The sequence below is a fragment of the Pimephales promelas genome, chromosome 17 (assembly GCF_988280905.1).
Source record: "Pimephales promelas chromosome 17, fPimPro1.hap1.1, whole genome shotgun sequence".
NCBI classification, from domain to species: domain Eukaryota; kingdom Metazoa; phylum Chordata; class Actinopteri; order Cypriniformes; family Leuciscidae; genus Pimephales; species Pimephales promelas.
In genome coordinates, this window is record NC_142785.1 from 32592454 (window position 1) to 32606402 (window position 13949).

At 39.9% G+C, this 13949-nt stretch overlaps 1 protein-coding gene across 1 annotated transcript; it reads left to right on the forward strand.

The window, feature by feature from the left end:
• Positions 1 to 121: 121 nt before the first annotated feature.
• On the forward strand, positions 122 to 12585 carry ush1gb (Usher syndrome 1Gb (autosomal recessive)). The gene is made up of 4 exons (XM_039650200.2): positions 122 to 414; positions 6077 to 6527; positions 6896 to 7465; positions 10929 to 12585. Exons 1-4 carry the CDS (start codon positions 251 to 253, stop codon positions 11211 to 11213), a joined length of 1470 nt encoding a protein of 489 aa, XP_039506134.1. The 5' UTR covers positions 122 to 250; the 3' UTR covers positions 11214 to 12585.
• The last annotated feature ends 1364 nt before the right edge of the window (positions 12586 to 13949 follow it).

Sequence of the window (13949 nt, forward strand, 5' to 3'; positions counted from 1 at the left end):
GAGTGTCACGTGTGTGATCTTCATTAATGTGTCACCGCAAGGTGTGACTTCTCATCTCTCAGGTGTGCGCTTAGAGGAAGTGGGCGTGGCCTTTCCGGAGGTCTCCCATAGCAACCGCTCGAGCGTAAATGCAGTTGCTCGATTGGAGACGCCTGAAGCGCACGTGAAATCTCGTCAACACACACACACACACACACACACACACGACAGATGACCGTCCGTGAGCCGGGGTAGAGGTTCATTCGCCGCCATGAACGATAAATACCACCGGGCGGCTCGAGACGGGCACCTGCACCTGCTGAGAGAAGCGACGCGCAAAGACCTGAACGCGCCGGATGAGGATGGGATGACGCCGACGCTCTGGGCCGCGCACCACGGCAACGTGGACGCGCTCAGACTGCTGGTGGCACGAGGGTCAGTAATGCGTCAATTATTTATGGAGAATGTATATAACTATTCATGCATTTATTTCTTTTAAACGTGATTTTCAATTTAAAGTTTTAATTTCGAGACACCAAATGACGAATAATAGAGATTTTGTTTTTGTAATATCGCTGATTGTCAAATTTCATCAGGCTGTTGTCATTGACAGAGTCAAACATACTAAAAGTCCAGTTCTGAAACAATCAATAAAAAAATGCATTGTGCTAAAATACAATATAACAAGATTCATAGAAGTCTGAAAATCTTAGCATGTTAATATTTCTTTCCTTTACTCACTTTAATGCCTTAAACCCTCGTCAATGCAATATTTTTCAGAGAGGATGTGTTTGCTGTTATGTGCTGCTGATCAGTTTTGTTTTTTAGCATTTATTAAAATAAAAAAAATCAGTAACGCTTTATTTTAAAGTGACGTAGTTGCACGTTACATGTACTTATAGTAATAACAGTGAATTATGCATAATTATTACTAACTCTAAACCAAACCCACCACAACCTTAACTCTATAGTAAGCTAATTAATTTTACTCAGCACTTATTTGAGTCTCTTTAAAATAAAGTGTAACCAAAACCTTAAATGATTATAGCATCAGTCCGTGCCCTTGATTCTACTTGAAGACGGTAGCCTAGTTTATACATTTTTAAAATAATTAATATGATATACACCCCTCTCAGGTCTAGTTATGTTTTGGCTCATACGGTCTCATTAACAGGATGGCTGTTCTGTGTTCTCCTGTATCGGATCACATCTGCACTGAGATCATTTAGTCCTCTCACTGATGCATATCTGGATTGTTTTATTTGCATATTTACTGCTCTGGGCTAATTAAAATAAAGGTCACCAGGAGAATAAGGCATCTCTCTTGAATTATGCTGTAATTTCTGTTGTTTTGTCTTACCATTTAAAAGCAGGCCTATATTATATAATAAATGATGAACTTACTGTAATTTGTCATGGACATCTGCAGGGTTCAGCAGGCTGATATTTTTAAAGGAATAGTTCACAAAATAATGCTGATTTTTACACATGGAACAGGCTGCACCAACACATCACGGGGGAAAGTGAATAAAAACGTTATTTTTAATTTTCCTTTAAGAGAAAGCTGTTGCATTGCATTGTTTCCCAAGTCATTAGGTAATTAGATCTGAATAACCTGGCTCTTATCTTAAGACGAGGTTAATAATGGAAGCTAAATGTTCTGCTCTGTGAACACCCTCACTGTTCTCTAATTAGTGTTCTCCGTCAGATCTGTTACTGAAACACGTTCATGTTCGAGTCATAGCTCAGCATTTAGAGTTCATGATTACCAAAGTGGAGAGAGAATCACTTTGTAAGGGTTTATTTGGATGTGATGAGTATAGGCACAGATGTTTTTGACTTTTCTGTGCTGATTTTGAGGTGATATTAATGGAGTAATGGTTTTTTAAGTAATGTTCACTATTTGCAACCCATTTTACTTCCATAATAAATCTGAATTTTCTAGATTTTATCCATCAGGAGTGGACTGGATTATATAAAAATAAGTGTGTATTATGATTAAACAGAGTCAGGTTGTTGGAGAGGAGATATCCAAAAAGGAAAGTCATTCCATTGCAAGTTTTAACATTTTGAGAAAAAAATATATTTGAATATTTGAATTCTGATTAATACGGAGGCGTATTGCATTCACTTGAAGAAAAAAAATCTACTCTGTTTTTCTGAATTAACGAGTTAATTTTTCATGAGAAAAAAAGTTTTTGCTCTGTTTTTCTGAATTAACGAGTTAATTTTTCATGAGAAAAAAAGTTTTTGCTCTGTTTTTCTGAATTAACGAGTTAATTTTTCATGAGAAAAAAAATATTTTGCTGTTTTTCTGAATTAATGAGTTAATTTTTCATGAGAAAAAATATTTTTCTCTGTTTTTCTGAATTAACGAGTTCATTTTTCATGGATTTTTTTTTTTTTGCTCTGTTTTTCTGAATTAACGAGTTAAATTTTCATGTTTTTTTTTTTGCTCTGTTTTTCTGAATTAACTCGTTAATTCAGAAAAAAAGAGCAAAAAAAAAATTTCTCATGAAAAATTAACTCATTAATTCAGAAAAACTGAGCAAATTTTTTTTTTTACAAGGAAAAATTAACTCGTTAATTCAGAAAAACAGAGTAGATTTTTTTTCTTCAAGTGAATGCAATACGCCTCCGTAGAATAAGGCCAAAATGCGTACTACTGAATTTTTATTTCATAATTATTTTGAACAGAGCTTTTCTTGATAGCTGGAAACAGGCTTTTCCTTTAAAGAAGTACAAGAGTATTTAATAAAAACAGACCAGCTGAGCATCAGGGCTCCAGCGTGTGTGTGCTACATCTCTAACGTGCAGGACGTTTCAATGCTTGAGATTTTAAGAGGAGTTCATGGCCTCGTGCACATTCACGGGGAGGACTTTTACACATGGCCAGACAGAGAGAAAGATGTTAATGTTCACAGTTAAAGGTCAACATAATGAATTAGGGCTATTTCTCTGCCACCTTCCTGTTTCTCTGGCTGTTGGCAGTTCTTGAACTTGAATGTCAGGACCATTATGAACCTCAGTCTTTCACGATTTTTGCTTTCTGCATTTCAATTCTGTGACCCCACATGGTCCCATAAAACCTTGCATAGTTTGTGCTGGTCTCTGCTAATGAGTGGAGCATTTGTCCTGCAGAAACTCTTGTAGGCATGAGAATTTGAACACTGAGCGATTATATGGACCTCAGTGAGGGCAGACAGCATTGAATCTGTATTGACTAATGTTGAACTTCAATTGGTTCACTTTTAAAAAAACTTTTACTGATAATTTACTCACCCCCATGTCATCCAAGATATCCATGTCATTCTTTCTTCAGTCGAAAAGAAATGAAGGTTTTTGATGAAAACATTCCAGGATTTTTTTCCATGTAATGCACTTCACTGGGAACCAAACGGTTCAAGGTCCAAAAGACACTTTCAGTGCAACGAACGAATTGACTCAGAAAAAGATTTGTTCATTTTGATGAATACGTTCGAAAAGGAGAGTCACACAGAACGCTCATCACAGAACAGAGCAAGGTTGAGCATTTGAGCATATAAAACTTAAACTTTATTATGTATTTATTAAATGAGCGCTCGTTTCGCTTGATAAGACCCTTATTCATCGTCTGGAATCGTTTAAAGCCCTTTGAACAAGTTTGCAGTTTGCACTGAAAGTGTCTTTTGGACCTTGAACCGTTTGGTTCCCATTGAAGTCCATTATATGGAGAAAATCCTGGAATGTTTTTATCAAAAACCTTCATTTCTTGTCGACTGAAGAAAGAAAGACATGGACATCTTGGATGACATGGGGTGAGTAAATTATCAGCAAAAGTTTTTCTAAAAGTGAACTCTTTCTCTGCATTACATGGTGCACAGCCTTTAATGACTTCGAGAGGTGAGTCACAAAGGCAGTTTGCATAATGTGTGTGTACATGTGTGTTACAGGGGGTAAGTGGAGCTCCAAAGCATCATGTTACTTATTTAGGTTAACACCTTGCCACATAACAGCACATGAATGCTTGTGCACACACATGTGCACACACACATGTATTCACACTCTCTATATTTACACTAGTAATTGGCCAATTAATCAGCCAGAATTTGATCATTTTGAGATTATCATTATCACCATTGGCCAGGAACATTAATTCAGTCATTTTAATATTGACTGTCACCATTGGCCAGGAACTTTATTAAATTGTGTTATTAAGCGCCGCGGCTCTGTGGAATACTTGATTCTGATTGGTCAATCGTGCCATCCAGCAGTGTGTTATCCCCCGAGAACATCGGTAAAAACTGATAACATAAACTCATCCGGGTAACTGATGTTGGCACTTTATGCTTGCTATGCTTGATTTAAAGGCCCTTGCGAAATTAGTCCAAAATTTTCGTATGCGTTTTTCGTATTTGTGATTCGGTGGCTCTGAATTGTCAAACACCATTCAAACTGCTTGCTACGGATGTGGAAAATGCAGGAAATCGAACCTGAATCAATTTTCTTTATGGCGAAAGTTTCGGAGGCAGTGTGCAATACCAATGTGGACATAACGTGAGGTCGCATTTATTTTTTAACGTGCGAAAATTTTGGACGCGAATTTCGGACTCGGTGTGCAAGGGCCTTAAGACAGGTACGATTTTAAAACAAATCAATATCTCTTATAAAATTTAAAATTTTGAATGTGACTCAGATCAATATTTAACTTGAAATATTTTAAAGCAACACCATGGAACTTTTCGTCTTTGGTCGCCCTACTGGTTGGAAACTAAATTGTCCATTACCGCCGTCATAAATAATTTAGCCTACCGTCGCACGCACACTTGCTGTTTAACCAGCAACGGCTTTAGAATAAACAATGTCCTCAGACAAGGTAGAGTATGTTACAGGATTTCATGACGAAAAACGAAATAATGACTATTGTAACGCTTGACGTAAAGCAGTCAAATTTTGTAGTTCTTTTTGTGCTCGGGTTACTACCCGAACCCCGAAGTTGCATAGTGCAAGTAAAAGCGATACAGACACGTCAGCCTATGGCAGAAGTACCTTTTACCCTGTTACGACTTGATGAACCAGTGATAAGATTTTGGAGACATTATTTTAAGGTAAAAAATGTTACATAGTGTTGCTTTAGGCCCCGTTTACACGAAGGGAAAATGCAGATATTTCCCTGTGGCTTGGCCTCTCATTTACACAAAACCCTCGTTTTCACAGAAAACGATTATTTCTAAAAACTCCGGCCAAAGTGGAGATTTCTCAAAACGCCGGTTACGTGCTGTCATGTCAAATGGGAGAAACGGGGTTTTAGGTTCTCTCTTGTCGATTATGACAACATGACATCATGACTTTTGCGTAAACATAAATGCCACTTTCGAGTCAAGTGGCGTGTTATCTCTACACATTTTGAGCTATCCACGTGTATGCGTGTATGTCTACGCCATTAACATCGAGTGATTCCGCGTGTCTGTACACGCCGTCAAATGTCTGCGCGAAATGAAGCAAAATGTACATCTACATCTGGGGGACGATCTTTTTTTTTTCCTAGGATGGTAGGGGAACACTCATAAATGCCATTAACCCCAGTGATGGGTAGGTTTAGGGACGGGGTTGAGGTAAGTCATATATTTATATATACAGTAATAACGTTAAGTCAACGGCGTTCATAAACACGCTGAAAAGCGATTATGCGTCTTGATAGCGCGCCAAAAATGTAAATACGAATTGGCGTGTCATACACACGCTACTTCATGAGATCAGTCTGATTATGACGCTTCTGATTGGCTTGCATGGCTTTACCCTTCTCCCTACATTGCCGCCAATAGGTTTGGCATAGTTATGATGGCGCTCGACGGCGTTTATAAATACCTGACTTTGTGTAAACGTGGCCTTAATAAGTGGGATAATATACATCCAGCTGGTTGTTATCACACTTGATATCATCTTTAATCTACGATGTGCATTATCCCTTACTTAAATATTGACCCTGCTCCTGCCGCCCTGTCACTGACAACCACATCCATCGACCACTAATTCTGGCCATGTAAACTATGTTAGAAACAGCAGAAGAGAATTAAACATAACCAATCCACTATTGCTTTTGTTATTTGGTCCACAGTGGAGATCCAGACAAATGTGATATTTGGGGAAACACTCCCCTTCACCTGGCGGCAGCTAACGGCCATCTGAACTGCCTGTCCTTTCTGGTGTCATTCGGTACCAACGTGTGGTGTTTGGACAATGACTACCACACGCCACTGGACATGGCAGCTTCTAGGGGCCACATGGAGTGTGTTCGATATCTGGACTCTATCGCCGCCAAACAGATCACCATCAACCCCAAGCTGGTGAGCAAATTGAAGGACCGTGGCTTCCGTAATGCAGAGAAGCGCATTTTGAACTGTGAAAAGCTTCAGCGCAAACATCACAAACGCATGGAGAAGCATTTCTTGAGAGAGAGCGCTGCGATGGACACGTCGGATACGATGAGTTACAGCAGTTTCAGCAGCACCTTGAGCCGAAGGATCCCCCAGTTCAACACCCTCGACTCCAACATGACGTACTCGCAGGTACTGTCTCTGAACACAAGGGTATAAGAGCCATCGAGCCAGTAACACAAACATAAATCCTTTGCTTAATGGAGTCAACCATTCGGTCAGTATGGAGAAGCAAGTTATAAATTTTCTTCCAAAACCTAGTGAGCTGGCATTTTAAAACCAAACTCGTTCCTGAAGGGCCACTGTCCCTGCAGAGTTTAGCTCCAACCCTGATCAAACACACCAACCTGTGAGTTTCTACTGATCCTGAAGACCTTGATTAGCTTGCTCATGTGTGTTTGGAGCTAAACTCTGCAGGGACAGTGGGCCTCCAGGACCGAGTTTGGGGAACCCTGGTCTACAGGGTGAAAATGACCTTGAGAAACTTCTCTCCTCTACAGGCAACGCTTCAGTCCACAACTAGAGGCCGGACCAAGATTCTGCGGCGTCTCGAGAAGAAGAAGCAAGGCGATGGGACGTTCAAGATTTCCGAAGACGGTCGAAGGAGTGTTCGCTCGATCTCTGGTCTTCAGCTGGGCAATGACGTCATGTTCATGAAGCAGGGTACATACGTCAGCCCACGCCAGCAGTCCAATCCTCGACTCAACATCCGTAACATGTTTTCTGGTGAAAAGGACATACGGGAAGATGAAGATGACGATGAGGTAGACACTGTTTCCCACGCACTCAGCGATCCGGGTCTATATGATGCTGCATACTCCGAAATAAGTACGGATTCCGGTCGGGATTCTTTGTTCAACCGCCCAGGACTCGGTACGATGGTATTCCGTCGCAATTACGTGTCTGATGGGCTGTTTCGAATGGGACGGGATGAGGGTAGCGTGGTGGGGAGTGAACCAGTGGGACGAGTCCCGAACGTCCGCTTACGAGGGAGATTGCCCCTACGGTCACCCAGTCTCGATGACGTCAGCATAGGCAGCTCGTTGAGCCTCCAAGAGAGGAATTTACAGGTACGAACAAAAATTTGTTGATACTATATGGATGCCACTTGTTCTACCACCTGAGATAGAGTTTTTCTATTGACTGTCTTGTACTTGCACTACATCAGGGATGGGCAGCTCCGGTCTTTGAGGTCCACTATCTTTATCCAAATCTAAAGCCTTGTTTATACTCGAGCGCGAGGCTCCGCTGAATGCGCGCGCACCTCTCCAAACGGACGAGGCGTTTATACTTGACGCGCTCGCCGTTGTGCTATTCTGTGAAACGACAGGGGGCGAACTCAGAGTAATTCTCCTCTAAACCACCAGGAATCAGCAGTGAAGTAGTAGTTTGCCGTTTATCAGTCCCTCCAGAAAAACGCGATTATGCGATCGCTGAATTCAATGCAAAATCAGCCAAAGTCCGCATATTTATGCAGGGGCCGCATTTTTTCAAATACGCCGCAGTTTCGCCGCATAAATTGCCGATTTCCATGCAAAATATGCGGGGTTTGCATAATTTCATAATCCTTGCATTTTCGTTGCAAAAAGGTCACATGTATCTTAGCAGAAAGTTGAAAAATGTTGCGTTTGCTTCACACAAGAGCAGCCATTTCCCCCTGTTTCCATGGGAACGTTATGAAGTGACGCAATTACGCGACGCCAGACAGACTCACGGAGGCGATTGACATCTCACAAATCGAACTCGTATTCTGTCTGTCGCACGTTCTACTGTCACATCGTTACTTAATAAACAACATAAGATAAAAGAAGTATTATCAATCAGAAATTACCCGCACACATGGGGTGTTCAATGCGCACATATAACACTGCAGAGAGTTCAACAGGGAGCGCGCAGCTCTTAAAGGGGCCACACCTTATTTACACTCTTACAGTCTGAAATAAAACAAGATGAGAAATTAAATATTCCCAGCGCTTTCTATGATGTAGTATGCTTGCTTATCAAAGGAAGTAATAAGAAATGACTCTTACATTAACAGGATGTTGGGGGAATCACTTTTTTTCTCTTTTTCATCAAACCGCAATTTTGCAAGTTCCCTCAATTTTTGCAAATTCATTGCATAAAATTGCATAAATATCCCACATATTCCATCGCATTTTTAAAGAAAACGGGCCGCATAATCAATCAATTTTTGCCCACAACAATCACAAAAAAAACTCCACGTTTTTCTGGAAGGACTGAATACTAGTATGGTAAATGTTAAATATAAATTGCAAATTTTTTCACACATTTTTGGAAATTACCACCACAAAATCAGTCAATTTGATCGCAAAAATCACAAAAAAAAAACGTGAAATCCTGGAGGGACTGGTTTATTGCCGTTTGCAGTATTAATTGCTGATTCATAAAAGAGTAAATGCAGTAGGTTTATTGTAGGCTACTTTCACTGCATGTAAACTAGTTAAACAACTGAAGCCTTATTGGGGATTATCACGCTGATACGTAGTACTTCCGGATTCTGTGATCTTTGTGCACTGCCACTTCCGTTGAATCACCGATCTCGCTGGCAAACTGATGAAGGACTGCACTAAGTTTATTTATACAGCATCCCTGGTAAATTAGTCTGATTCACTAAAGTGCCGGCTGCAAACAAACGTGCAACCTTGTTTTATTTTAAAGTTTTAATCCACTTCTTCCTTATGCTCAATTCAGTCGGGAATCCATGAAAACTTAAGTAGGGTTGCCGTTGTTGGTTAGATTTACAAAGTGGAACAGAGCAGTGACATAAATAGCATTCGTCTCAGGCATTGTTGAACTGCGTCGGAAGTGGACATGCACAAAGTTGACAAATCCCCCCCATGAAACCCGGAAGCGTGATAATCCCCTATTGGAGAGTGTTTAAACCTTAATTAATTAATTCTTAATTCTGCTATTGTTGGTTTATTTTGTAAATGTAACCAATTACTTTAGACAAGTCCAAACTAGGTGCTTAATGCAAATGTGTTCCTGTTCACAAAATGAGATTTTATGGTCGCCCATCAATGCAAATGACTCTGTGTATAGAAGGATCATAAACATGCTGGTACAGATCCTCCCAGTTCGGCCAGATTCGGCTCGAAGTCGTTCATCTTCGGATGCGGCGCCGCGCGCGATGTTATAAAAAGTGCCGTGCACACCGCCAGGCGATACGGGGTTTTGCGCACCCAACGCGCACGACCGCCCGCACCGCAATGACGCCATTTTTGCCGCTCCCTTCGCACTCTTGCGGACGCGTCGAGTATAAACAAGGCTTAACCGAGAGATTGTGTTTGATTTGGGATGTAGCTAAACTCTGCAGGACAGTGGCTCTCCAGAACCAGATCTCCAAAAACCATGCTCAAATGTGCTTGCTGAACATTTAATTTCACCGCCAAGGGCATTAATAGAGAGTTGGTTACTCTTATAGAAAGCTTTTACGTTAAATGTTAGAACATGACTGCAGGGATTTACTCCCGATCCGATTCTTGTGCAACATAACTCATCCCAAATCTGTTCAAAAGGGGTTCTGGGCAGGGGTCAGGGATATGTGAAGGCCATTCAAATTCTTCCATACTATAACATAATTAGTTTATTGACCTTTATGCATCATGCTATAGAAAAAGGCCCTATTTTAGTATACTTGCTGATGGGGTTGCATGCTTGCTTGCTTGACTTTAACGCTTTTCTAACTCATTCTCATGCTAGGGCGTCATATAGTGACACTTTTGACATTTCGTCTACATCCAACGCACATGGTACCCTTTAGCGTCAACATGAGAGGCAGATATATATATATATATATATATATATATATATATATATATATATATATATATATATATGGGCCAGAAGGCGCCTCCTAGTGGTCTAACCCTAAATCCAGCGCACATGGCACCCTTTACATTTACATTTATTCCTTTAGCTGACGCTTTTATTCAAAAGTGACTTACAATTGCTATATATGTCAGAGGTTGCACGCCTCTGGAGCAACTAGGGGTTAAGTGTCTTACTCGAATCACAGTGGATTCGAACCCGGGTATCTCACACCAAAGGCATGTGTCTTATCCACTGCACCACACCACCTCTTTAGCATCAATATAACACGCACAGAGCTTTGTTTGGTTATGGGTAGGTTTAGGTCTGGGGTAGTGTTAGGGTTAGACCACTAGGAGGCGCCTTCTTGCCCATATATATCTGCATCTCATATCGACGCTAAAGGGTGCCCTGTGCGTTGGATGTAGACGAAATATCAAAAGCATCACTATATGACGCCTTGGGATGAGACCGGTCTGGCTTTTCTTAGTAAGTTAAATATGCAAACCAGGGGTGCGTTTCCCGAAAGCATCGTTAGCCAACTATGGTCGCAAGTTCCGTCGTTACCAATAGAGTTCAATGGAAATTGCGACCAACTTACGACCATAGTTGGCTAACGATGCTTTCGGGAAACGCACCCCTGTTAAGTAAAAGTGGGTGTCCGGAGACTTTGCTAGTTCTAACGTTGGCGGTGTCCTGTAGGATTTGCCATGGGAGGAAGGAGACCTCGGTTTGGAGGAGGAGGATGACGAGCTACAGCCATCATCGGCTCCTTTGGAAGTGTTCCTGGCATCTCAGGGACTGAGTGACTTCTTGTCCATCTTCAATCGAGAGCAGATGGACCTGGAGGCGTTGCTGTTGTGCTCTGAGCAGGACCTCGTTAGCATCCACATCCCGCTCGGACCCCGCAAAAAACTATTGGATGCGTGCAAGAGACGCAACAACGTTATCGACAGAGCTGACGGCATGCAAGACACTATGCTGTAAAAGAGTGTGTATGTCTGTTCCAAAACCTAGCGTACTCCCTTGCTCACTGCATAGGCTACATGATACCCAAAGGAAAGGTAAATCAATTTTAATTAGTATTTTTATCAGTACTACTTAATAAGCAGCATTTCTCTCAACTTGTCCACCATTTTGGATGTATTATTTCTCTGAGCTCGTTGCATTCTATAGGATTTCTTTCTCTGCAAATGATACACTCGATGCTGTCTGAGAATCTGGCCAAAGCAATGCATTTCAAGATATATTCAAGATAATTACCTGCCTGTGCCTACTTTTTTGAACCACTTCTCGCCAGGAGCTAGTATGATCTCAATTGACCCTGTTCATGGTGTCTTAAGGTGAATGGACATCATTTCATGGGCATCTTATGGTCATAATATTCCAAATAAAACAATGTGTTTGGCTTAGTATTTCTAAGCAACATACATTAACTTTCTCTTCCTCTGAAATTACTTTGTTTTTCTGCTAGCGTCTGTGCAGGCTATTGAATAATATTAATATAGCCACACCCTACTTGTGCACTTCTGTTAAACAATGCTTTGTCTAAAACCTGTTCAGTCAATACCGGAATGATAAAATCAATTTCCACCATTCTCTTACAATCACAAATCCTGTTTTATTTTGAAATGCGTGATATTGCGGAAGTAAAATGGGTTGCACAATGCATTTCACATATTTAAAATGCTTCTAATACCTGCATTTGGAACTGAGCCATTGTGCGTGAGCACATGTGTGTGTTGTGTGTGTGTATGAGTGAGTGAAACAACTGCCTCCCAGTGGCTGGGAGAAAAACTACAGGTCTTCCATATGGTCACACATCACTTTCTATCTCTATTCCTGCTCACAATGAGGTTATACTTGGAGAATGAGGTGGTCATGTGGTTACCCTTTTCGTTTTGTGGTATAATTTGCATAAACTCTTACCAGCTTGAGGTTTATCCAAGACACTGTGTGAATTGGCATGCATATGGTTACTGTATTTTAAGACTAATTCAACTCAATTCAGACCTTGCCACGTGACAACCCAGACTAAATATGACAATGTTAGCACAGATTTGCAAGTGATGGAGCAACAAATCTACATATCTGGTCTTTAGTTTCCCACATTTTCCCCAGATTGCGTTAAATTGCTTTTTATTTAATTTGATGCATTTAATGGAAAATATAGTAAATATACTTTTAGATCAAAAAGTCTTTAAGATCCAGGTCAGATGTGTCCAAACTTGACTTGTATATGCAAACATTATATCATTTGAACTGATTTCATATGCATTCAATGTTTGTTTGTTTTTTTATATATTTGGGATTGTTTAGTTGTGCATACATACTGTATATGAAGAGTTCAGATGCAAAAGCCTCTAAATGCCATTTGAAATTTTCTTCTTTGATGATGATTTTTATTAAACATGTATATTTAAGTTCAGTAATTTCACTTAAATAACAATTAATAGGTAAATATCATTGCCATTTAAGTGAAATGACTGAACTTAAATATACAAGTTTGATAAAAATCATCATTAAAGAAGAAAATTTCAAATGGCATTTAGAGGCTTTTGCATCTGAACTCTTCATATGGAGATTTGGACAGCATCGATGTCCAGCCAAAACACATTGCAGTTTGACTCATGGGAAATGTTCTGTATGTTGGCAATCTACAGCTTTCTGCGGATGCTTTCTACTGACTCCAGCTGAGAGATTGAGGAGTTTGGGTGTGTGTGAAATCTCTTGTTTGTACAGTTTCATAGATGTACTGTTTCGGTTCCGTGTTTGCTATTGATCGAGCGCAGTCAAAGCTTCTGGCTCAGCGGGTGACATGTTTGTTCTGGATACTGTGTTCCTCTGCTATCTGCTCATTTATGGGTGTGTGTGCAGCAGGGTTGAGAGACTGACATGCTGAAAGCTGATATAACTCTTGTTACTTTATCTGTCTCCATCTGTACATACACACCTATAGCTACACACTGCTGTCCTGACTCACATTTATGGTAGTGTGTCCAATGCTTGTCTGGATGCAAATGTAATGCTTTATTTGTTCCTGTGTGTTTTTCTCGCTTTTACGTGTGCTCACAAAACACGCACAGAACAGATTTCTGTGTTAATGTTTTCTAAACCCATTCTTGTGTAAGTATTCACATTATTTTGGGTTGTAAATGTAAAATGTTTTAAAAAAAAATCTGTTCAAGTAATTCATAAATATTCATAAAATATTATGTTTACATAATATATGCGGGTGCACTGTGTATAATTATTTTATATATATATAAACACACACACATGCTTGTATTTAAGAAACATTTGCATTTATATTATAAATAAATATAAATATTTTATATATAAATAGTTTTTTTTTCTTAAATATACATGCATGTGTGTGTATTTATATATATAAAATAATTATACACAGTGCACCCACATATATGTAACACAAACTTTTATTTTGGATGTGGTTAATCTCGATTAATCGTTTGACAGCCCTAAAAAAATCAACCTCTATCTTTGCAAAATAAGAGGATGAGGCATTTAAAGCAAGACATTCATTTGCTTTGCATTATGTTTCATGATTGTTTCATTTTTGCTTGTGCTCTTTCCTCTCATCTTTTGAGGTCTTGCATTTTTTATGATACTCGAAATATAATTATTTCATGATTGTCCCTGACTATGCCAGGTCATATTTCAGCCTATAAAATCACAAGAAATATGAACCAGACTAATTTTCAG